The sequence below is a fragment of the Saccopteryx leptura genome, chromosome 3, assembly GCF_036850995.1.
Source record: "Saccopteryx leptura isolate mSacLep1 chromosome 3, mSacLep1_pri_phased_curated, whole genome shotgun sequence".
Taxonomy (NCBI): domain Eukaryota; kingdom Metazoa; phylum Chordata; class Mammalia; order Chiroptera; family Emballonuridae; genus Saccopteryx; species Saccopteryx leptura.
In genome coordinates this window covers 364,887,077-364,913,038 of record NC_089505.1, presented here as the reverse complement: position 1 = coordinate 364,913,038, position 25,962 = coordinate 364,887,077, and the positions used below count along the sequence as shown (strand labels likewise).

General features: G+C 55.3%; 1 protein-coding gene across 1 annotated transcript in view; it reads left to right on the top strand.

The window, feature by feature from the left end:
• KCNQ3 (potassium voltage-gated channel subfamily Q member 3) overlaps positions 1-25,962 on the top strand; it is a 218,787-nt gene that overhangs the window by 165,229 nt on the left and 27,596 nt on the right. Inside the window, exons 2-8 of the mRNA XM_066379540.1 lie at positions 14,388-14,478; positions 16,051-16,177; positions 17,362-17,534; positions 21,141-21,296; positions 22,324-22,434; positions 24,380-24,475; positions 25,843-25,937. Of these exons, the coding sequence (XP_066235637.1) occupies positions 14,388-14,478; positions 16,051-16,177; positions 17,362-17,534; positions 21,141-21,296; positions 22,324-22,434; positions 24,380-24,475; positions 25,843-25,937 (849 nt within the window). The remainder of the gene's footprint in view (positions 1-14,387; positions 14,479-16,050; positions 16,178-17,361; positions 17,535-21,140; positions 21,297-22,323; positions 22,435-24,379; positions 24,476-25,842; positions 25,938-25,962) is intronic.

Here is a 25,962-nt window from a genome sequence, read left to right as displayed (position 1 = left end):
CCTGCGGGTGTTTTCACTTCTGGACTCACTGGGAGTGATGCTCTCAGGCCCGTCTCCTTTCAGGATGGCAGGCAAGGAGGTGTGACGTCCCCTGGCCCCCACGTCTTGGACATCAGGAACTCTGATCTCTTCTGGGAGGCGTCCTCCTCATTCTCTGGACTCACCCCACCCCTCTCTGTTTTTTGCTGTTTCTTGTCTGGCAGCGTTTGTCAGAGCACTAGGGGAAGGTGGCCGGGGACACCTTCCAAGACATGGTTAGACCCGTGTTGTGCAGGGGGAGGCTGAGGCTCAGACAGGCCTGGCCCAGGGTCACCCGGGACGTCGTGGCAAAGACTTGAAGCCAGACCTTCTGACCTCCCTCCTTTCCCACCCCAAGCCTCTCTCCCTCCACTTCCGGGGCTAATGAATGAATGATCTGGCACTTTTCCTGCTAAGTGACTGACCTTTCTAATAGGTGACAGGAAGGGCGTCCCAAAACCCCAGGAAGCTGTGCGATTTTGAAAGCGTAGCAAAGAGCTGGCCACCCCTGAGAACTTACTAAGTGAGGTAGGCACCCCTGACCAGCCTCTGCCACGTCCTGCTGAATGCTGGCCACGTCCCACCCGGTGCCCGGCACAGGGCTCGGCACAGAGCGCTCCCTCAGTGCAGCGAAGTGCGCAAGGGGCGGAGTGAGCGCGCACTAAACCCGGGAGCCTTTAGATGCCAGCGCCGGGCCCGGGGGGGACGAAATTGCTCACAACAATCAGGCGTGATGGCCATTGTTTGTGCTCCGCAGCTGGGCAGGCAGATGTGTCTCCCACACGCAGATACCAGCGTGAGGCACGCTCTTTTTTTTTTTTTTTTTTTTTTTTTTTTTTTAAATCACTCTCATTTTGGAAACTTGAAGCCACTAAATGTTTCCATTCTAATGAGATTTCCAAAAGGAGAGGGTGGGGGAGGGAAAACATCTGAGGGGGGAGCAGGAGCTCCAGCCCAGGTATTCCTCTGCGTGTTGGCTCTCCGCAGAAGTGGGGGGTGGGCATTTGTGGGCCGGGGCTGGAGGGTTCAGGAAATATAAGGTGCTTGCACTTTCTGGGTTGGGTCTAGAGGACCGGTTTGTACATCTGAATGCAGGGAATGTCCAGGGCAGGGTGGGAGAAGTACCCGTCCCACTGGGGCTTTTCCCACTGTCTGTAGCCGGGAGGCGGCGGAGAGCCCGGCCACCAGGTGGGTGAGGAGGGGGTGCCTGCTTGGAGTCATCTCGGTGCTCCTGGGAGACTCGCTCCGTGTTCTCCCAGAACCTGGGCCCCTCGGCCAGAGGGCCCAGAGGCAGGACCTTAGCCTTTTGGTGGAAGGCTTTATTTTCTTTGAAAACATGGACTCTCTTGCTGGAACTCATAGAGCCCCCAAGAAAGAGAATCCAGAATGAAAGCCGGGTCATTGTGGAGAGGGTGCCTGTCAGGGTTAGCCCGGGAACACGGGAGCCTGGGCCACCAACACACACCAGAAGGGTCCCCGACTCCCAGCACCTGACCCTCATGGTTCCGATCGCCACAGTGAGCCCTACGAGTTTAGGTCTGTGAAAACGTGGGGTTTCTTGTTCCTGTGAGATGCATGGTGTGACATGTGTGGACAGCCACACAAACTCGGAGCTGTAAGAGCGTCAATAAAAAGAGCAGGGCTTCGGCCAAGTCACCGTGGAGCCACACGTTAATGCTGGTGGCCTGCTGGTGCAGGGGACGCCGGCTCTGCCTGCAGCCCCTTTGACATGCCCAGAGCCATGTCACTACCTTGTCCCAGTCCGGGCTTTGTCCTGAAGGATTTGCTCATAGGCAGTTTTATCTACCACTGTTCCATTGGTGCTCAATGCACATTTCCCCACGTTGTAACATCCCTGAAATGAGGAGGAGAAGTACAATGACAATAATAATTTAATTGGCAGTTTCGCTTCCTTAGTAGTTGATACAGTTACCGAGTTTTACAATTAAGTGTGTCTGTGAGATAATGAAAAGGTATAGTTTTTTTCTTGGAAGAGTTACCCAAAGATGATATTTATTTGGTGAATTCCAAATGTATTGTAATAATGACAGTTACCTCCAGTTATTGAAAAATTACAAATTTGCCGTGCACTGTGTTTCCTGGAATGATAAAAGATAAGTCCTAATCATGATATGATGACTGCTAACATTTATCAAGCACTTGCCTAAGAATTTTATTATTCCCATTTTACAGATGGGGAAACTGAGGCACTCGAAGACCTCACAACAACTCTGTGAGGTTGAGAAATTGCCCCCATAATGAACGTGGGGGATTGGAGGACCAGAGAGGTTAAGTGGCTTCCCCAGAGTCACACGGCAGCAAATACTGTAGTCAGAATTTAAGTTCATTTCTAAATGCATGCTCCCAATTGTAGACATTTTGTAAATGGACGTATGTCGGCAAATTGGAAGGAAAGTGCCCATTACTGAGGGCTGCCTGCCTGTGAGCTTTCTCTCTCCCATCTCCTTGGATCCTCTGAGGAGTCAAGCACTTTATCCCCTCCGCCAACGAGGAGCAGAAGCCGGGTGCGGAGGCCGGACTCGAGACTAATGTGTCCAGTGTCCGGTCCCAAAGCCCCGGCTGCTCCCTGGCGGGGAGTGTCCAGGCTCAGACACCCCAGGAAACTCATGAAGCCTAAGCCGCAGGCCCTGTACTAATTGTTACCATAATTTGTTATCTTTCCCCTACTTGTGTGTTCTTTTCCTCCACAAACATCAGTGTATGCCCCTGTTTTGTTGCTCTCATTCTGTTCCATGTTCTGGTACCCAGTCAACAGAAGTGTTTCGAAGAGGAAGTCCCTTACCTGTCTGTGAGTTTTAGATCTCTTTTCTGCACCGTGTGAGACGTGTGACACGTCCCATTGGTGCTGACAGCGTTCAAGTGCCCTTGGCTCTTAGTGTAGGTCTTGGTTGGGCTCTCAGTTGGGAAACTGTTTCTGAAAGAGCCCATTATACATACTTTAGGCCCCATGGTCTCTGTTGCAACGACTGTACTCAGGTCACAAAGGCAGCCACAGACCCTGTGTCATCAAAGAAGTGTGGCTGTGGCATCAGGACATCTGCTGACACACACAGGCAGCCGGCGGGTCGGCCCGAGGGCACTTTCGATTGGGTGCTCACCCCTGCGTCTGGCTCCCACACCTGTGGACCTGTGGGTTGGCATGGCACCCCTGCGTCTGGCTCCCACACCTGTGGGCCCGTGGGTTGGCATGGCACCCCTGCGTCTGGCCCCCACACCTGTGGGCCCGTGGGTTGGCATGGCACCCCTGCGTCTGGCCCCACACCTGTGTGCCCGTGGGTTGGCATGGCACCCCTGCGTCTGGCCCCCACACCTGTGGGCCCGTGGGTTGGCATGGCACCCTGCGTCTGGCCCCACACCTGTGTGCCCGTGGGTTGGCATGGCACCCCTGCGTCTGGCCCCCACACCTGTGGGCCCGTGGGTTGGCATGGCACCCCTGCGTCTGGCTCCCACACCTGTGGGCCCGTGGGTTGGCATGGCACCCCTGCGTCAGGCTCTCACACCTGTGGGCCCGTGGGTTGGCATGGCACCCCTGTGTCAGACTCCCACACCTGTGGGCCCGTGGGTTGGCATGGCACCTCTGCGTCTGGCCCCACACCTGTGGGCCCGTGGGTTGGCATGGCACCCCTGTGTCAGACTCCCACACCTGTGGGCCCGTGGGTTGGCATGGCACCCTGCGTCTGGCCCCACACCTGTGGGCCCGTGGGTTGGCATGGCACCCCTGCGTCTGGCTCCCACACCTGTGGGCCCGTGGGTTGGCATGGCACCCCTGCGTCTGGCTCCCACACCTGTGGGCCCGTGGGTTGGCATGGCACCCCTGCGTCTGGCTCCCACACCTGTGGGCCCGTGGGTTGGCATGGCACCCCTGCGTCTGGCTCCCACACCTGTGGGCCCGTGGGTTGGCATGGCACCCCTGCGTCTGGCTCCCACACCTGTGGGCCCGTGGGTTGGCATGGCACCCCTGCGTCTGGCCCCCACACCTGTGTGCCCGTGGGTTGGCATGGCACCCCTGCGTCTGGCTCCCACACCTGTGTGCCTGTGGGTTGGCATGGCACCCCTGCGTCTGGCTCCCACACCTGTGGACCTGTGGGTTGGCATGGCACCCTGCGTCTGGCTCCCACACCTGTGTGCCCGTGGGTTGGCATGGCACCCCTGCGTCTGGCTCCCACACCTGTGGGCCCGTGGGTTGGCATGGCACCCCTGCGTCTGGCTCCCACACCTGTGGGCCCGTGGGTTGGCATGGCACCCCTGTGTCTGGCTCTCACACCTGTGGGCCCGTGGGTTGGCATGGCACCCCTGTGTCAGGCTCCCACACCTGTGGGCCCGTGGGTTGGCATGGCACCCCTGTGTCTGGCTCTCACACCTGTGTGCCTGTGGGTTGGCATGGCACCCCTGCGTCTGGCTCCCACACCTGTGTGCCTGTGGGTTGGCATGGCACCCCTGCGTCTGGCCCCCACACCTGTGGGCCCGTGGGTTGGCATGGCTCAGGTAGAGGTGGAGAGAGCTAAAGAGGCAGACAGAGGTCTGTGGCTGCTTCTTCATGAGAATTGTTTTCCTGCCTATTTCAAGAACCCGGGCATTTTTAAAGAAACTGATATTTTGTTGTGAACAGTCGTCCCTCAGTATCTGCGGGCAATGGGCTTCAGGAGCCCCGCAGATACCACAGCCCGGGGAGGCGCTGGGCCCTTATATGAAATGGCGTACGCGTGCGTAGTATTTGCATGTAACCTGTGTGCATCCTCCTGTGTGCTTTAAGCCGTCTCTAGAGTCCTTGTGATCCTTACACCATGTAAATACTATGTAAATGGTTGTTAGACCACGGTGTGTCGGGAACAAGGTCAAGGAGAGGGTCTGAGCAGGTTCGGTACAGGCGCAGCCATCATAGGCCTGACCTCACCGTGCGCGTCAGCAGCGAGGCCCCTTTCTTTTATTCAGATAGCTTCGACTTTCAGTTTGCAGGTGGCTGGCATTTGTGGATGGGGGACCCGCGGAATCGGAGGGCGGCTGTGCTACTCAAGGCAGTTACTGGACTGTCCTCTGGGAGCACAAGGGGAGAAGGAAAGAGGGAAGAAGCTGGCATGGGATGGACGTCTGCTCTCGGCCGGGATTCTAGGGAGCTTCCACACTTAGCTCTCTGCTGATGCACATGGTCATCCCGTGAGCTAGGTTTGGAGGGTCGTTTCACAGTTAATGGGAGTCGGTGACCGTCTACTGAAAGTATGCTGAAAATGGGAACCAAGACTTCCTACCAAACAGTGAAGAAAAATATCTCACTAGTACTTGTTTAATTGTATCTCATAGTCAACAAAATTCAGGTCATAATTGTAATGGTGCTCTAATTGTTAGAATGAGCAAAGACTGGATCAAATGTTAATTGAGGGGAATATGTGTTCCATGCCAAAATGTCTTGCTAATACGATATGACTTCACATTTAATTTTCTCAACATATCCGGGGAAGGACTGTATAAGACTTTTAATCCTTTGAAGTATCAACTGAGTTACCTTTAGTTCCAGGGAGATTGCCACCTGCGAATGGCTTTGCTGTATTTAGAACGGCTCTCCACCACCATATCCACCTATTCCATGACATCCCGAATCCGCCGTAAGTTCTGCCTTTTGACTCTGCACACGGTTCACATCGTGCTGTTGGATGCCGTAGCTGGTGGGGAGGCAGAGATCGACCTGCAAAGCCACGCGCTCCGAGGACAGAGGCTGTTTGCATGGAGACCTCTTCAGAGAAGTGGGTTTTGGTTATAAGGCTTTTTTGCTGTGCTGTGTGGTTGCTTAGCTACGAAGACTGGAGTAAAGACTAAGGCACTGAAAATCCTTTGAACTATCACTCCTGCGTTACATATAGACGAGAATCTGAGGTTCAGAAAAATACACCTGCCCGAGGCCATCCGGGTTCTAGGTGGTGAGCCACGATTCGGGTCACGGCTGACTTAACTGCTTCACAGCACACGCACTCATCCTCTCCGCGTCTGCGCACCAGGAATCCAGGCACGGCCTCCCTGGGTCTTGTGCTCAGGTATTTCACAAAGGTGACTGTGAGGGTGTCCACCAGGGCTGGGGGCTCATCTGAAGTCATGGCCGGGGAAGGATTCTCCTCCGAGCTCCCTTTTGTGGTTGTTGGAAGAATTGGGTTCCTTGGGGACTGTTGGACTCAGAGTGTCGGTTCCTGGCTGGCCGTTGGCTGAAAGCGACATGTAGTTCCACACCACCTGGCCCTCTCTGACATGCAGCCTGCTCCATCAAAGCCACCAAGAGCGCGTCCACCACCAAGATGGCAGTCACAATCTTCTGTAACCGAATCACAGAAGTGACATCCCATTTTTACTGTGTTCTGTTGGTTAGAAACTCACCACAGGCTCCAGCCACCTCTCGGCGGTGGGAATTAACCACAGGTGTGAACAGCGGGAGGCAAGGATCCCTGGAGAACATCTTAAAAGTCTGCTTGGTACAATTAGATCCCCAAACCTTTACTTTCCTCCTTTCTGTCACTGGTTACGAGAAGAACACGGCAGATGTTTGCAATGTGAAGACGCCCCAAATATAACCTCACATCACTTTATAGCACCTGCTACCTTAGAATACAGTTTTTACACGTTGCATAACATTGCTCTGCGGGTAAGCAGGCTGTGCAGACACGCCGTCCCCAGCACATCCTGGTACGTGGGGGCACACTGCCCGGGAGGAGTTGATGCCACCCGCGGGAAGGGGGGTTTGGGGACCAGATGACCTTCACATCTCAGGCGCATAGTCCCACTGTGTCTGCCACTCACCCTGGCCCAGGGGTCCTCCTGGAGTAGGAAGTATGGGCCTGAAGGCTCCTGTCTCTAGTCCTTAGGGAGAAAAGAATGTGGCCTGCCAGAGCTTGGATGGTATCGCCTCTATCTGGAAGTGTCAGATGAAGACAGCTGTATTAGCAACGTTGTTAATGGGACTGTTGCATATTCCAGCCGGTGACCTTGCTAGTGTGGAGGAGGTCAGGGGCATGGACAGGATGTCTTGTTCTGGAGAAGGTTCTGTCCTCAGACACGGTTACCAGCCTTCTACCTGCCCCCCCCAAAAAAAAAAAATCATGGTCTTCTTTTGGAGGCTGATGGATCTAAGATCGTGACGAGGGACCCCTCAAAAGTAACCAAGTGGTGACTCACGCTGGTGTAGATGGTGCAGAGCATCATGGGACTCAGTCAGCTTCCAGCTCGGGCATCTCCCGATGTTTAGTTGACTCACCCATTCTAAATAAGGAACCCCAGGTCTGATGAAATGGCGACACAACCCATCAGCCACGTGGGACTCCGTCCTGGGCCCGGCCCGTCCGAGCTGAGACTCCCCTGCAGCCGCCGGCAGCCGTGGGCCTGTGTGAGCCTGTGCGCATTGCAGAGTCTACGGACACCGTCTCATCGACTTCTCACAACAGCCCCGAATGAGGAGCCTTTCTCATTCCCATTTACAAAGGAGGGAACAGTCCCCTCGGTGGTGAGTGACAGCCATTTGTCCCTGAAAGCTCTTCCAGGCCATCTTGGCAGGGCTGGAAGCCCAAAACCCCAGTTTCTATCCCCAACGGCCTTTGAGGTCATCTAACTCAATCCTGTCCTGTCGCAGATGCAGACACAGAGTCCTGGGGGGAGGAAGGGACGTCTCCCGGCTCCCACAGGAGTAAACAACGGAGCTGGAGGTGGATCTGAGCTGTGAGCTCCTCCAGCCAGCCCCGTGGGCTGGGCGCTGTGATTCCCAGCAGCCCTCGGGCTGACTCGGGGAATAAGGAAGTCCCCGGCACACAGTGGGTGCTTTGCCTCTCCACCATTTCAGGGGAGGAGGAGTGGGCTTTGTCTTCTGTTCGAGAGCAGGGACCGGTGGTGGTGGCTGAGGACCAGGACAGGTGGGCTAACTAGCTAACTATGGAGTCACCCTGCTGTCAGAAGGTTCAGTTCTGCCTTCGCCCGGCTAGGGAGGCAGGTTCTGCACATCCCTGTTCAAACAGAGGTTTGGAAGCACTGGTTCTTGTCCCGGCCCCTGGGCCTTACACTGGAGCCACCACGTGCAGCCACAAAGCAGCTCCCGCTGTGTCCGGGTGCCCTCTGCACCCCCGGGCTGGGTGGGTGGTGGCAGAGGCAGAGGGCAGTCTGTGGAAAAGAGGATGTCTGGTTGAAGGGCCTGTCTGCGATCCTTGACCCTGACTGGCTCATTTGCAAAGACCGCCGGGACCAGGCAGACAGAAGGGCAGCTGGTGGCTCTGCCCAAGACGCTGGCAGCAAAGCCTGACTCATTCCTGCAGTTCCTGAGGTGGGGGTGGGGCGTTCTGGGCAAGGAGCAGAGGGAGGAGGAGCAGAAAGGAAGAGGGACAGAGGAGCGGAAAAGACATTAGGGAAGGGGGACAGGGGCGGAAAAGTGGGGTGAAGGAACCTGTCAAGGCCGCAGAGAAGGCAACCAACATGTCAGAGGAAGAAAAAAAATAACCAGGGAGGCACAGAGAGCCGGAACAGAAGGGGTGAGTGTGTCTAGACACACATTTCTGGCTTCCGCCCCTGAAATCAAGTTCAGATTTTAAGACTAAATTGAAATATGCAAGAGGCCAAAAAGCGTTTCCTCTTCCTCTTCTCGGCTCCTCCGGTGAAGGAGCTTCTTTGGTTGCGTTCGGCTTCACAGATGAAGGATTGTTCTCAGGAAACGCGGAGTTCCGCCGGGCGTTTGCTGCCCCCTGCTGGCGGAAGCCTGGTTCTGCGCCCTCCCCGCCGACGCCGAGGGAAACCAGGCTGCGTTTTGGTGGTTGGTTAAGACTGAATTGTTCCCTCTGCTGGCTCTGTGGTCTCAGACTTTTAGAGCTGAAAGGGATTGAATTCTCCAACCCCCGACCTCTGCCCTAAGCTTTAGACTTGACTTTCCATCAGCCTGCTGGCTGTTCCCACTCGGACCTCAAACTCAGTAGGTCCCCAGCCTAGTTTCTCTTCTCAGCAAGCGGCCTCTGTGCACATATTGCTACGTCTGTGACCAGCGCGTGGCCCACCCTGTCTCCCAGCCCCGAGACCCCGCAGATGCTCCTCTCGCTCGGCGTTCACATCCATTAGTCACAGATCCTGCTGAGGCCACCAGGACCTCTGTTCACTCTCATGGGACCCTCGTCACGTCACCAGATCCTCTCTCACCCTCTCTCATCGGCCCACGACAGCAGCTTCGGGACGGCACCTGGCACAGGGCAGTCTTTGTCAACACAAGTACAGATGATAAAGATACCGATATAAGATACAGAGATAGGTGATATAGGTATGGATATGGATGTAGGTATGGATATAGATCTAGGTGATAGAGATATAAGGGTGATATGGATATATAGCTATAGATGTAGATGATGTGGCTATATATATATATATATATATATATATCCATAAATACATATATGGAGCTATATATATTTAAAGGTCTTCTGCAAAATGAAGTCCAAACCCTTCACTTGGCCTCCAAAGCTCTTTATATCCCCTCTGCCTTGTCTGTCCAGAACCACCTTATATCCTGTGTGCCAGACTTTGAGCTAGTCGCTGGGGCATAGAGAGAAACAAGACCATCTCCACCCCCAAGGAGTCCCATAGACGAGAGATCGGGCGCATTCAGGGTGGTATGGCCGTAGACCCAAGGAGTCCCATAGAGCAAACACACAGTGCAGCCCAGACAGGCTCTGATGAGTGGGGGTGGGGGCTACCCTGCTCTATAGAAACTGGATGCACTTGGCTCCGACTCCCACTCCACACTGTGTTCGTTTTTTATTGCTGCATCACAATTAGTGGCTCATAACAACACACATTTATTTGTCACACAGTTTCCCTGGGTTGGGAGTCTGGGCACAGCTTAACTGAGTCCTCAGCTTGGGGTCTCACAAGCAGGTTCAGGCTGAACTTTGGGAGCTCTCCTCCAAACTCACCGGATTCTTGGTGCTTGTGGTTGTAGGACTGAGGCCCCACTCACATGCTGGCCGTCAGCGGGGGCTTCTCTCAGGTGCTAGAAGCCACCACAGTTTCTTGCCTTGTGGCTCTGCTAGCTCCTTCACAACATAGCAGCTCACTCCGTTCTGCTAAGATGAAGTCTGACATAAAGGAGCATGATCACAGGTGCGCCTATCTTGTTGCCTTTGCCGCAGAGTGAAACCTAATTGAGGGAGTGACATCCCGTCATCTTTGCCTTATTCTGTTGCTGGAGGAAAGTCAAAAGTGCCACCTGCACTCAAGGGTGGGGATTATACAAGGGCATGACTCACTGGGAGCACGCTTAGGGCAGGCCCACCATGCACACACCTCACAGAACCTTCCCAACATTCACACACGTTCACATACAACGTGCAGGTAGAGTCTCAGAGTCTGGCTTCAGTTCTGTCTGAATTAGGTCAGCCGTGGGAGACCGAGCTAGTCTTTCTCCCCAGGTCTGGGCTTCAGCTCCATGTTCAGTGCCAGCTCAGGACGAAACCGCTCACACAAGGCTGTGGCGGATGGCTTGTGCTGCAGGACCACAGATTTAAAATTTTAGACTACCTTGTTCTTAAACATTCTTCAGCATTTGGGTAGGCGATATTCTCTCCTCTATCGTTCCCAGCCTTTAAAACTAACTCCCACCTCCAGCTGCTTAATTTTTATTGCCGAGAAGTTCAGCAGCCTCGTGTCTTCAGGTTTGCAATGCCCACTTCATCTGGATCCGTAAACTGTTTCTCTAGACAAAGGCGGTCCCACCCTAAGAGGGATTCTAGTGTCAGGTGTTAGGATAGTGTGTTTTATTTACTATGCAATGCAAGCAAACGATTACAGAACGATCGTGGGTTATGGTCAGGACCAGAAGAGAAATGCCTCAGGTGTCCTCTGATCTCAAGGGAGGAGCCACCCAGGGGAAGCTGCAGAGAGCAGCAGGGGCAGAAAGCATCCAGAAGCAAGACGGGATCAGCAAAAGGATGAAGAGGGTTGTGTGGGGGGTGGGCAGGGAAGAGGACCACCAAGACAGCACGTGGGCTCAAAGAGTTTGAGGAAGTGCTGTCATTCAGTACAGCCGGCCCGGGCTGGGGAAGCGGCAGATAAAGGCTGTGAGGAGGGCAAGGCCAGGTCATGAAAGGTCTACACCCTTTGCTAAAGAAGATCAGCCCGGCTCTGTGTCCGTGAACTTTTGCCCTGTCTATGTGCATGAGGGGATCACGGTCCAGGTCAACACACAGTGCATGGGGAACCGCTGGAGTGAACTGGGGCGTGTGGTCAACCATCGAAGCCTCCACATCCTTCTGACACCTTGGCTGGAGTGAACTGGGACGTGTGGTCAACCCCATCTAAGCTCCACATCCTCTGACACCTTGGCTGGAGTGAACTGGGACGTGTGGTCAACCCCATCTAAGCCTCCACATCCTCTGACACCTTGGCTGGAGTGAACTGGGACGTGTGGTCAACCCCATCTAAGCCTCCACATCCTCTGACACCTTGGCTGGAGTGAACTGGGATGTGTGGTCAATCCATTGAAGCCTCCACATCCTTCTGACACCTCGGCTGGAGTGAACTGGGACGTATGGTCAACCCCATCTAAGCCTCCACATCCTTCTGACACCTTGGCTGGAGTGAACTGGGACGTGTGGTCAACCCCATCTAAGCCTCCACATCCTCTGACACCTTGGCTGCAACCTCTTGGATGCTTCCCGTCCGGTGTTCCCAAGGCAGGTGGCGGACACTCGGGCCATAACCTCCGCTGCGCTCTCCTGTGACTCTGTCTTCTGTGCCTTCCACTGGCCTAAGAGGTCCTTGAAAGTGCAGGCTGGGCTGTATTCATGTGTGCATCCTTGAAGTCAACACTATGCCTGGGACAAAAGAGGCACTAGATACAGAGATACAAAGTCACAACAGGAGAGTAGCTAACTCTTAATGAAGGCGAACTACCTACCAGGCACTCTTCCAGTCACCTGACCCGGATTACACTATTCAATAATTGAGGACGTGGGCACTTTTACAGGGTTCATTTCACAGATGAGGAAATCAAGGTGCGGAGAGGTTGTGTCATTTGCCGGAGATGGCACAGCGTCATAGGAAGAAGGAGATTCTAATCTGGTCTTACCTTCAGAGCTGATGAGTGAATGGAATAAAGTCTTGAGAGGGCTGGAGTTTGGACTTGCAGAATCACCCAAGGTGGATTAAGTTCCCTCCGTGTTTCCCAGGCCCAGCAGATCAATGGTGACTGTGTGTCTAGGAGAACCTCAGGCGTCATTTGCATGATCCTATGCAGTCAACCAAACAGTTCTCCATCCATAATCTCCTGTGGTCCTTGCAACAGCTGTGACCTCTGCAAAGATTTGTTATTCCCACTCTGTGGGCATGATCACTGGGCTTCCCAAAGTCAGTGGGCTACTGGGGGCCACATAGAGGGCCAGAGCCTCCTTTGACCCTATGGCTGTGGACTCTAAACTCTGTGGTCTTTTTGCTGACCACACATTTATCTTGATGGTAATAATTCCTTCTGATGTTTGTTTATTTTTTTGTCTCTAAAATGGGTGTGGTCACCTCTACAGTGGGAGGTGGTTGTGAGAACAATGGGAGGATAGCTGTAAAGTGGCCGGCGGTCAGTGCTCACTAGAGGTGGTGGAGGCCATTGTTACGGTCACCATCATCATCTCATCATCCCCTGCACAGACGGTCTGAGATCCAGAGTAAGCCGATCCCAGGCGTGGGTCAGAGTCATGAGTTTAAAGTAAAATGGCCAAACGCAGGCGGAAATGGAAAACCTTGCTTAGATTCCTAGGCCGGGTTAGAAACATAGCGATTCAGATCTGTGGATCAGCAGGTTTATTGATCAAGAAAGGTGACCGGATCACCACGGCTCAGAGCCAGGGACTCGGGCCCTCAGTCAAGGCCAGGAGCAGACATTTCCAAACCTCCTTCCCACCACACCATGAGAGAGCTGTCTGTTTGTTGGGACAGGTCCCACTTATGCATGGTTAAAATCCAGCTGTGTCCCCACTGCCTGCCATGTAAATAGTAAATGAATGAGTGAGTGAGAGAGTGAGTGAGTGAACAAGTGGGCACCCACTTACACAAGCAAGCCAAAAAAAGCATGGATTGGAACCTAGTAGGGCGAAGAGCCGGGTTCCATAGAGCAGGAGGGCTTGAGGATACGGTACCAAGCCTCACCCACGGACCCTTGCTTATAAGTTCCCTCCTGGGTCCTCAGGGAGCCTGTTGCTGACCATGGAACCAAGGACTCTCTCCACCAACAGGGAAGGAGAACCGTTTTTTCTTGATTGAAACAAGGACATACGCACACATATGCACTACACACACACACACACACACACACACACACACACACACACACACACAGAGTTTACAATGGTACTGGTCTCAAAGGATTGTTTGCAGTTTGCTTCTGCCTGGGGCAGGGGCATGAACCCAGACGACCCCTCGATGACTTTCTAGGGACCAGTGTCCTGCATCATTCAGTGTGGTGACTCCTATTCCGTCTAGCATGAAAAGCACTTTATAATTTTACAAACATTTCTGAAGATCCCCAATGGAAACAGGTTATTTCCTTGAGTACTCGTTGATTGTAAAAAAAAACAAAAACCAAACCATGCAAAACATGGTGATAGCAACCTTTTTTGAATTGATCAATTTTTGGAATGAGTTTTTTATGTTTTCTTTACACTTAAGAACTTTTTCATATTTGCAAACCATAGTCCTCTGCGTGCAGAACATGTAATTAGTTTATTCACGTTCCTGATGATTTACTAAAATGCATGATAACTACGTTTGGTCTTCATGGGTTCCACAGCCCCTGGGGTTGGGACCAAATGATCTAGTATCAGGCATCCCCAAACTACGGCCCGCGGGCCGCATGCAGCCGCCTGAGGCCGTTTATCCGGCCCCCTGCAGCACTTCCGGAAGGAGCACCTCTTTCATTGGTGGTCAGTGAGAGGAGCACTGTATGTGGCGGCCCTCCAACGGTCTGAGGGACAGTGAACTGGACCCCTGTGTAAAAAGTTTGGGGACCCCTGATTCTAGTTCGAATTCCAACTAATCAACCGCTTCCAGGAACCAGCTGGTAAAGTAGAAATACACACAGTGCTAACCCGCCCAGCCTTGTGTTCTTGAACTGGACACGAACCAGCTGGGAAAGTAGAAATACGCACAGTGCCTAACCCGCCCAGCCTTGTCTTCTTGAACCGGAACATTAGCCCGACCCGTCTTGTTATGGGGTTAAATGGAATGATGCAACCCACGCCCCTGTCCGATGGGGGTCACAACGTCATCCGGCTGTCTGTCACCTTTCCCTGTCTAGCCTTGGAGCAAGCCAGCACTCGCTCGACGCTGCCTTAGTCTTTTCCGTCTTTCCCTTCTAGGTTCCTGATCGTCCTGGGGTGCTTGATTCTGGCTGTCCTGACCACTTTCAAGGAGTACGAGACGGTGTCGGGAGACTGGCTGCTGTTACTGGTGAGATCGCGGGCCCGGCGTGGTGCTGTGTGTCTGGGGTAGACGCTCTGGTTGGACTCCCACGGCGAAGGCAAGGCGGCATTTCTGCCCAATTGGTGTTGGCTTCCTGGAGCCTCTGGCCAAATCCAGGCCCAAGAGAAAGCAATGCCTGGACCGAATGGTCCAGGTCTGCAGGGGCACTGGTGGACTGGGGGATGCTATTTATTATTCCAGGTCAGAAATAAGGGGGCTTACGCAGGGTCAGAGCAAAAACCAATATGCGTTCATTAAATTCTGAACCGCGGCTTCCCAGTCCTCGGAACGTTAATACACAGGCGTGCTTCACTCTGAACCTTGCCTCTGCTTTCCCTCCGTAAACCCTGAGGATCTCTTTCTCTGTTCAAGGCCAGGTACAATATTTCTACATAAAACTGTCAGTCCTCCCTCCCAGGGCCTCTGCCGTCTCTGCTTTCTATTCTGCAGGCGAGGTGTGGTGGAGAGAGAGAGGGACTATGCCTCTTCAGCACGGTCCCTAATGCCCCTGCCTCTCAGTTTTCTCCCCACATCCTCCCCTGAAATATGTGAAAAGATCAGATGAGCAGCAGACGCCACTAGGCTGGGTGCAGCCTCCTCGGCACCAGGCGGCGGGGCCCCGGGGAGAACGAGCCCCTCTCGCAGCCTCGGACAGCGCTGGTCACTGGCCCTCCGAACGGCCACACCCTGGCTGACTGAGCCGTCAGCCCACCTCTTCAGGGAAGGGGTGCTAGCCCCCCTATGGGGTTCACACACTTGCAGAGCCTCTGCCTCACACTGACACGCCCTTCTTGGCTCCAAGGTCAGCAGATCCCTTCTGAGGGCAGGTGTTTACGGTCTGCAGGGCAGGAGACCGAGCGAGTGAGTCCTGGGAAACCATCCAGTCCCAGGAACTAGGATTCTGGGACCCCTGGGGAGGTGCCGCTGCACAGGGAGACCCCCAGAGAGAAAGGGGGACAAAGTTGTCCTGTCTGGTTAGCAGGGGAGGTGCGGGAGGGGAGGAGCAGACCCAGGATCCCAGGGGGCAGGGTGGTGCTTACGATGTGGGCTGCGAGCCAGATGCCCAGCTGGGGCTTCCTTCTTCGACACTTTGAAGCCTTAAGAGATTTGTGTAACCATTCCTTGCCTTGGTTTCTCAAAATAGAAAGTGAAGGTGATATTATGAAACACTGTCCTGGTGGCACCTGGCCCCGGAGCACACTCCGTAACACTGACCACCACGAGCAATGCCGAGGCTGCACACTGGGTGGGATTTAGTAGAGAGTTTCATTGAAACCCAACTGTACTTCTTAGGGGGTTTTAATGCATGAGAGGTTTGGGTTTTTTTTTTTTTTAATGATCCATTGGAACAGAAATACAGAAATGAGAACAAGTAGTCACTCTGCAAGCCTGAAGGTCAGGGACCCTTAGAACATCTGCAGGAAGACGGGAGCTGGCTGGCCCCAGTGCAGGACGCCAGCTCTCTCCCCTCAGCCAGCAGAGCAGCGGCCGACAGAACCCGCTGGTCCCTGACGCCTGGGTCCCGGTTCATCCGCGTCTCTCCCCATCTCTCCAACACAGGAGACATTCGCGATTTTCATCTTCGGAGCCGAGTTTGCTTTGAGGATCTGGGCGGCCGGGTGTTGCTGCCGATACAAAGGCTGGCGTGGACGGCTGAAGTTTGCCAGGAAGCCCCTGTGCATGCTGGGTAAGCCCCTCCCCCAAGTCCCCTGAGTCCCCTTCCTCCGGTGCATTGTTCCTCTGAGGAGATGTTGAGCTGACACCCTCCTTCTGGGAACTCCTGGGGCTCTGCGGAGGCCGGACTGTCCCCCCCCTCCGTGAGCTGCTGAATTCCCCCTTCTGTGTCTGCTCCCAACAACCCCACAGAGCAGTGACTCTTCATGGGATGGTGTCACTTTCAGAATCGGGGCTCAGAAAGACCCAGCCATTGCAGGATGCTGAGCTCCCGGTCCCTAGACTAGTAGCACCCCAGTCACTGTGACAGCCCAGATTGCCCACGCATTTCCAGACAGCCTGTGGCGGGGTGGGAGCCATGACACCATTGCGGGTTGAGAAGGGCCTCTAGAGGACCAGATTACGCCCTTTCCCAGAGGTGGAAACGGAGGCTCTGGGAGCCGAGCCGTGTCCCAGTCACACAGGCAGGAGGTGGCACGTGCCGTCCTAACGCCCAGGTCTGGATGGACGTAGCACCTATGCCCTCCCCCGCCATTACGTACTGGGTCTTGACCCAAGAGTTGGTTTGAGGGGGTGTCACTGAGCCCATCATTCAGGACAGGCATTCTGATAGCAGAGATGGAAGCTGTGACACTTACTGGTGCAGCGTGGACCCATCTGTTCCCATCTGCACATCCTACTACAGTCATAGCGTGACATGACAAAGTCTGTCCGCAGTGATGGTTAGGGGACTTAGAGTATCCAAACCCGGGAATGATTAAAGGCACAGGATCATAAAACATTAGGGCTGGAAGACCACCAGGTCCTCCTGTCTTATGTTCAGTCCCCTTCAACTGGTCGTGCAGACTGCTTGCATACCTCCAATCAGGGGGCACTCACTACCTCTCAAGGTGTTTAATTCATCTTAACTCCTCCGACTCTCCAAGGATTTGACTTGAGGCATTCTGTGCCTCCTCTTTATTCCAGCATATTCTCCTTTCTATCAGGAAAGTGTGCTTAGTGGCTTCAACCACACCTTACAGCCCACGTTTCTTCCTCTGTCACAGAGGCTAATCCTACTCATGAGGTGTGGTTGATGTCACGGTTTAACACAGCAAGGCTTGGCACACGCTCGTGTGCTGGCAGACGGGGCTGTGATGGCTCCGCTGGTCCCCCGACAGCTCCGGTCACCGGCCCTTTGTCTGTCCTCTTTCCCAGACATCTTCGTGCTGATTGCGTCTGTGCCCGTGGTCGCCGTGGGCAACCAGGGCAATGTCCTGGCAACCTCGCTGCGGAGCCTGCGCTTCCTGCAGATCCTGCGCATGCTGCGGATGGACCGCAGGGGCGGCACCTGGAAGCTTCTGGGCTCGGCCATCTGTGCCCACAGCAAAGTAGGTGCCACGGAGAAGCCGTCAGACCACGTGGGGCACTCACCCACGCAGCCCCTGCGCCCTTCCACGGCGTGCCCGTCAGTACAGCATCCCCAGGGGGAGAGGGGTCATCTGCCACCACTGGGGATGGTGACGGGAGGAGCAGGAAGTGGGGGAGGGACAGGCAGGAAGTGGGGGAGGGGCAGGCAGGAAGTAGGGGAGGGGCAGGCAGGAAGTGGGGGAGGGGAAGGCAGGAAGTAGGGGAGGGGCAGGCAGGAAGTAGGGGGGCAGGCAGGAAGTGGGGGAGGGGAAGACAGGAAGGGGGAGGGGAAGGCAGGAAGTGGGGGAGGGGCAGGCAGGAAGTGGGGAGGGGCAGGCAGGAAGTGGGGGAGGGGCAGGCAGGAAGTGGGAGAGGGCAGGCAGGAAGTAGGGGGGCAGGCAGGAAGTGGGGGAGGGGCAGGCAGGAAGTAGGGGAGGGACAGGCAGGAAGTAGGGGGGCAGGCAGGAAGTGGGCAGACGCAGGGCTGTGGCCGCGAGCAGAGACAGGTAGGCCTGGGCTCGGGTCTCAGCTCCACCAGATACACGCGGCCTGTCACTCGACCCTGTTTGACCCGCAGTTTCCTCGCTTCTAACACAGGGGTCACCAGACCTCTCCCTCTGGGTTGCTGTGAGGATGAAATGAGCTGATGCACAGGAACGTGGGCTGGGAGGCACAGGGTCCCTGGTGCAGGCTGGCTGGTCGGATCCAGACTCCGCTGGTGTGAGTCTGGAGATGTTCTGAGCCCTCCCTGGGGCTTGGTTCCTGTATCCGTGAAATAGAATAGTAGGAACGCGCTCGCCTCAGGTGAAAGGCACGCAGGACACACCCAGCTCGTAGCGACGGTCAGTTGCTATGGATGAGCGCCGAGATCGCGGATACGCTCACCCCGTGAGTCCGGCCCGCTGGTTCCTCATCACACTGATAAGAAAGCAGACGCGGAAGGAGGAGGCAGCCGGCCGAGGTCACGCGGCGGGACACATGCCAGGCAGTCCGCTCCGACCCGGGTTCAGTGGTTAGCTGCCGGTCATGGCGGAGCTCACCTCTCCGGGGGCGATCAGATGCTAGGATGGTGGGAACTTAGTCTGATCCCTTCCAGAGTCCCATGTGCGTGAGCAGGTGTGGAAACTGAGGCAGGCAGAGTCCCATGTCTGGAGCCGTGGGACTCCCTGTGAGTCCAAACCTTAAGTACCGCTTTATGTTAACATCCCTGCCTAGCTGGACCCTGCACCGTGGAGGAGAACATTGAGCCTCAGCTCCGGCAGGGAGAACCGTCGGGAGGCCGGTGCAGGAGGAATCAGAGTGAAGGACCCCCGGCTGGGTGCTGTTCAGGGAACTCGGAGATGCCTAGTGCTCATGGCCCGTCTTACAGTACACCGAGTCAGACGTTCAAGGGTAGGAGAGGCCGGGCTCTGCTCCCAGGTCAAAAGCCCCGGAGTCGGCAGACCTAGCACAGAAATGCTTACATTTTCTTGCACACAGTGTCTGGTGTGGCCTGGGTGGTCCCTGTCTGTCTTGCAAGTGAGCCTTGAGTCACCAAGGCGAGGGAAGAGGGGTCTGGAGCATCCTGCCAAGTGGACTCCGCGCCCGTCACCCCCCACATTGGCTGGACCCCAGCCGCTCAGCCCCAGCCTGCCTGCAGGGTCGTGGGCATGGGCCGGAGCCCATGGGCATGAGGAACGGCCGCGAACCCTGCCACAGCGCCCCTGGTGAGAGTTGTGTAAAGGCAGAATTACCCTGAATGACCTTTTCAGTGACTGCAAAGCAGGGAATTGGGACTCATTTTCTCTCCTCATCGATGACCATTATGCCGCCTCCTAACCATCCAGCGCAGCCAGTGGTTCTGCGCATACGGTGTTTCTTGGTTTATGCACCAGATGGGGGTTTCTGACTCACATTTGGGGGTCAGAAAGCACACAAACACGTAGGAGGAACGCTGGAAGCACATGTGACAAGGCTGGAGGCTGGTGCTCAGACGTGACCACAGGGAGGCAAGATCCAGTTCCTGCTTTCCTTCTCGAACCCTCTGCAGGGCGGACACTGGAGAGAGCAGCCGGCTGGCTGGTGTGCACCCTGCACACTAACCTCTCCCTCTGCTGCAGAGTGAACTCACACGCGTGCGCTGTGCATGCGAGGCCCTGAGAGAAGCCAGACCTGTAAACACGTGAGCGTAAGGAAGCATTGGACACTTAGAGAAGTCTGTGTGGAAGATAGGAAGGGCATAAAGGAGCTAGAGATCAATAAACCCTACCTCTAGCTAGAGGAGCAAACATCCAGGGACGTCTTACAATGGAGGTGACATAGTCTGGAGGTGACGTGGTGATGCTCTGGTTGATCCCCTGGACAAGGGCAGTTCAGGCAGCAAGACCAGTGTCAGCAGTGGCGTGGAGGGAGACAGGGAGCACCTGTCGGCGAGATCCTACTGACCCAGAGGCCAGCTGCCTGGCCGTAGATGGTCAGAGAGATGACGTATGTGGAGAGCAGCGGCTTTGCTCTCTGACGACTCAGCGGGAGTGACAGGCCTCATCTCCAGATCGCATGTGCCAGCCCCTGGGCTTTCTTCCCATCCCAGCTGCCGTGCTAACCCTTGACAGTGGAACAGCACGAGGGAAACACAGCCTCAGAGGTCGTCGTGGCGGGTGTCTGAAACCCCAGGGATGCCCACCCTGCTACGTCTCTGCGCCGCCCTTGCTGGCCCTTAACGGTTTTTTGCAGTCAGCTTCCTCTTGCTTACTTACGCGTATGTCCTAGTCTCTCACATGATGATATGCATGACATCACGGGTTTTATGAATTATTTATGCTCATTTTTTTTTCCTTTCTTTTTTTATTTTATTTTATTCATTTTAGAGAGGAGAGAGAGAGGGAGGGAGAGAGACAGAGAGAGAGAAGGGGGGAGGAGCTGGAAGCATCAACTCCCATATGTGCCTTGACCAGGCGAGCCCAGGTTTTCGAACCGGCGACCTCAGCATTTCCAGGTCGACGCTTTATCCACTGCGCCACCACAGGTCAGGCCTATGCTCATTTTTAATATGATTTCAATCAATAGGTGACTACCATAAAAACTGCATTTCACCGATCATACACCTGGCACTTTCTGAGACTCTCTGATCCAATCCTTCGTTTTTAACATGAGGAAGCTGAGGCTGGAGTGGAGAGGTCATTTGCCCAGGGTCACAAAGTTACTCGGTGGCAGGCAGGCTGGGGCCCTCCCTGCCACCCTGACTGCTGTGCCACGCCCGCTGCCCCTTGCTGCTGGCTTCCCAGTTCAGCTGAGCTCCGTTCCGCCCGGTCCTGCACAGGGTCCAGGCTCCCGAGTCCTGAGCCTTGGGCTGTCATTCAAAGTCACCCCACGGTGGAAACCTTCCTCTCCTCCTATAGCCGGGCACTCATTGTACCAACGGCGGAAATGACCACATTGCCGACCCCATTTTACAGAGAGGGGAGGTAAGGACCAGAGAGGGTGAGCAACTTGCCCACGGTCACAGAGCTGGGAAAGCTGATCTCCCGTCCAACTCCAGTGTGTCTGCGCCCGACATCTACCTAGCGGCCTCCAGTGACCGTTTTCTTGTCCTCTGCTCCCTCTCCCAGGAGCTGATCACCGCCTGGTACATCGGGTTCCTGACGCTCATCCTTTCCTCGTTTCTTGTCTACCTGGTCGAGAAGGACGTGCCGGAAATGGATGCGGAAGGAGGGGCGATGAAAGAGGAGTTTGAGACCTATGCGGACGCCCTGTGGTGGGGCCTGGTGAGTCACCCCCTGGGAGATCCCCTCCCCCCGGGGCCTGGCTGTGATCATCGACAGAGAGGGCTGCATTCTGAGGTCACAGGCAAGAGCTAGACCTCCTCTATTTTGGATCCTGCCCATGGGAGACTACCTCACAGGCTATGCACTTAGAACAGGCCTTCCATAGTATTGATAAGACGTCAGGGCTCAGAACATTCTGGTCCTGTGGTCACGAGGGCCCTTACCCCATTAGTTCTAGGCTGTTATCAGCCGAGCCACGCATGTACAAACAGACACAGTGACAGATGCACCCGTGTAATACAGACCTTCACACCTAGAGACACACAGCCACGGGGACACGTGGGACTCAGGGTGGCACCGCCTGAAGTCTGACTTCTCTCCAAAGCATTGCGCTAAGCACTTTACCTTTATTAACACGTTTTAAACTCAAACAGCTACTTTTAGACCCTTTTTTAACATGGAGAAACTGAGGTATGAAGCCGTTAAGTACCTACTCCAAGGAGGACCACTGAGCCAGTTAGTGGTTGGCCGGGGATTTGAACTCAGGCAGTTGGGCTGCAGAGGTCACACTCTGAACTGCTCTGATGTCCTGCCTGCTGTGTTCATAAGCCCAAGACCACTCATAACCTACACAGGTAGGTGAACACACCCAGGAGTACACAGCACACAGCAGACATTAGACATGCACGCCATGTAATATACACTCTCAAGCACACACACTCGGTAACATGGCTAGACCCCAAATCACATGTGTATGTTCATGCACAAACATGCTTGCAATTACTGAGCCATCTGCTGAGTGATTGACTACAGGCAGGAAATCCTCGACTCAGAGACCCATGTGGCCCCAGGGCCCCCACACGCTTCTCCGTCCTTGGTAGCTTGTCTCCCATGGCGACCTTGTTCTAAGTGGCCGCAGCGCCCACCCACCCCGGGTCAGTCCAAAGGCTGACGGGTGGAGCTCAGTGGACACATCCCCAGTTTCCCTCTCCCCGGGGAGCCCCCGTCTGAACCCTTCTCTCTTCAGATCACACTGGCCACCATCGGCTACGGAGACAAGACGCCCAAGACGTGGGAGGGCCGCCTGATCGCAGCCACCTTCTCCTTGATCGGAGTCTCCTTCTTTGCCCTCCCGGCGGTGAGTGCCTTCAGTGTCCCGTCCTGCGTGGCCGGGACCCCTGCTCCGTCCCTGGGCTCCGTATCTGCCTCCCTGGGACCCCTGCTCCATCCCTGAGCTCTGTACCTGCCTCCCTGGGACCCCTGCTCCGTCCCTGGGCTCTGTATCCGCCTCCCTCGGACCCCTGCTCCGTCCCTGGGCTCCGTATCTGCCTCCCTCGGACCCCTGCTCCATCTCTGGGCTCCGTATCCGCCTCCCTCGGACCCCTGCTCCGTCCCTGAGCTCTGTATCTGCCTCCCCGGGACCCCTGCTCCGTCCCTGGGCTCCGTATCTGCCTCCCTCGGACCCCTGCTCCGTCTCTGGGCTCCGTATCCGCCTCCCTGGGACCCCTGCTCCGTCCCTGGGCTCTGTATCCGCCTCCCCAGGACCCCTGCTCCGTCCCTGGGCTCTGTACCTGCCTCCCCGGGACCCCTGCTCCGTCCCTGGGCTCCGTATCCGCCTCCCTGGGAAACTGACTGAGCTCCCGGGGGCTGGGATGGTGTCTTTCATCCTTGTGTTTCTTTTTATTTTAATTTTTAAAATATTTTTCAATGACATTCAACATACACTATTATCTTAGTTTCAGGTGAGTGACATGGTGGTTAGACACTTATATGACTTACGAAGTGATCACCCCACTAAGTCTAGAGCCCACTGACATCATATACAGTTATTACAGTGGGCTTTGCTTGCACATAGCGGGTCCTTTGCCTTCATCTACAGTCTTGTGTACGTTAACAAAATACATTTCCTTCAAGAGTGAGTCGGGAGTGGGTCTTGACTCCTGTTAGAATAACTTCCCAAGCCGGGTGCCCGTAAGTGTGATATTAACAGAGTAATAGATAGCTTTTACTGAACTTTCTGTGTGCTGGAATCATGCCAACTGCTTCCTTACGGCATCTCGTTTCATCTTCATGACGTTGGGAGTTTGGTGCTGTATTTATCTGCTTTCTCCAGGGGAGGAAACCGAGGTTTCGTTGGGTTAGTGAAGTTCCCGCAGTCACGAGGCCACCGGGCTGTGGACCCAGGGCTCCCAGGTCTGCGGGCTCTATAGCCGGGTCCTCAGTCCGAAGGGGGAGAGCCTTCTGCTCTAACACTGCACGCCCACCGCCTTCAGCTCCCGCCCTGAGGCTGGGGTGCTCTTTCCCCCCTGCCGCCCTCCCTTGGGCTGCTGACCTTGGGCTGCCCGACCTTGGGCTGCTGACCTTGAGCATGGACTTGCTGCATCGCGGTCTCCTCCCCGTAGGGTGAGGGGCAGCGGGAGTGTGACAGGGTTCTCTCTCAAGTTGAGAAGGATGTGCTTTTGTCCATGTCATCCCCATGCGGGTCTGACCTGGGAATCAAAACATCACAATTCTGGAACGTCCCAGCTGCAGTAAAAGTCTCAAGTGACAGTTCAGGCAGTTGAGATGTTTCCAGTTCCGCCGACACTTACCAGGTGTGGATTCCGCGTTGTACCCCCACCAGCCACTCCTGGACAGTACCTCACCTTTTCCATACGCAGTGTGGGCCAGGTGCTGGGTCCCGTTTCCCTGTGGGGTCCTGAGCCGCAGCCAAGAGACCTGCCCAGGGCTGCACGCTCAAGTGGCAGAGTCAGGAAGCGGCAGAGAGGCAGAGTGGCCGAACACAGTGCCACTAAAGTGGCAGAGTCAGGAAGCGGCAGAGAGGCAGAGTGGCCGAGCACAGTGCCACTAAAGTGGCAGAGTCAGGAAGCGGCAGAGAGGCAGCGCGGCCGAACACAGTGCCACTAAAGTGGCAGAGTCAAGCCTTCCTGACATTGGGGCTCCACTTCGCCCAGCAACCTACTCCCAGCAAGAGGAGGGCCTTTCCCCTTACCCCCGTCACTCGCTGTTGTCACTGTGGGCCTGGGAGTGGGGGGCACTGGCAGGGTCCGGTGGGGCTGACCGGAGCCTGGTCCTCCCTCCAGGGCATCCTGGGGTCTGGGCTGGCCCTCAAGGTGCAGGAGCAGCACCGTCAGAAGCACTTTGAGAAAAGGAGGAAGCCGGCTGCTGAGCTCATTCAGGTCTGTGTCTGCCTAAGGGTGAGTGGGTGGGATTGACACACGGTGCTTGTCTGTGTGTGTGTGTGGGGGGGGGGGGGGGTGAGTGCACGTGCGTGCTTGTATATGCATGTGTGAGTATGCAGGCATGTGTGTGCTTGTATGTGCATGTGTGAGTATGCAGGCATGTGTGTGCATGTGTGAGTATGCAGGCACTTGTGTGTGTGTGCTTGCACAGGAGTGGGCATGCCTGTGCACGGGGCAGGGCCCAGGCTCATGCTTGCCTGTGGGTGGTGGTGGGTGTCTCTGTGGTATCTATCCAGCCCATCTCTGTGGGTTCCTAATGACATCCTCTCACTCTCCCATTCGAGTTTTAAGCTAGCTAGAAAAGAGATACAGAACTCAGGCAGGGGCCAACCCATCTGCTGTTTTACTAATTATGCTGCAGTGGAGAATTTGGGTCCTGTTAATCCCCACCTCAGTGTTGACCTGGGGACCCACAGGAAGAGTCAGCTTAGAGTCTAGGAGCATAACCAGCTGGCTACAAGGAGGTGTGGGTCTCACATTTGCCAAGGCGAGAGTCGTAAGCCAAGGGAGGATGACATGCCCTACATGTGCAGAATACTGACCCATTCACCCATTTGTCCTGCACACTAGACAGTCACGCACCCGTGCCTGGTGGGTGCCTGCCAGCCCTCCGTCTCCATCATCCCCCTACCGGGCTGGGTCGGGGACAATGGTGAGAGGTGGTGAGAACGCAGAACTATTCCTCTTAGACCTCAGAGGGACCTTCTGCTTCATGGTTTTCTGGCTATCGGGGGCACAGAGAATAGCACAGTAGAGTGTCCTGCCCGCAGCTACGTGGGCCTGTCTGCATGACCACCCACTCGTGAGCTTGTGTCCAGGTGTAGTAAGGGTCTCTCGGGTCTGTACTGGACGGTAACTGATGTTACCTTACACACTGTCTCTAAGGGACTGTGTCGTTAACCCCCAAACCCCAAGCCACCGTATCCCAGTGGTTCTGGTACATTAGCTTCAAAACCCCATCTCCACTGTCTCTTGTGCCCAGAAATGGCACAGAAGACAACATTGTCCCCTAACTAGTCAGGAGTCTCAGGGAACCTGCAGCAAGCGTGGTCCCTGCCCCCCTCTGGGATTTAGGACCCAGCACCCCTGGCTCCCTCCCCTGCAGTTCACCCCCACCCACCACACCAGTCACAGCTCCGAGATGATGGGGTCAGGGCATTCTTCTTCCCACCAGAGCTGTGAAGAGCCAGACCCCAGCTTCTGTGGATGTCACCTCAACGCTCACCTGAGCCCTACAGAGTCAAGGGCTTACCCAGTGGTGTGCGAGCTTCAGGTGACACCAGGTCCCTCTGTCCTCCCCGCAGGCTGCCTGGAGGTACTATGCTACCAACCCCAACAGGATCGACCTGGTGGCCACATGGAGGTTCTATGAGTCAGTCGTCTCTTTTCCGTTCTTCAGGCAAGTGGTGACCCATCCAGAGCGC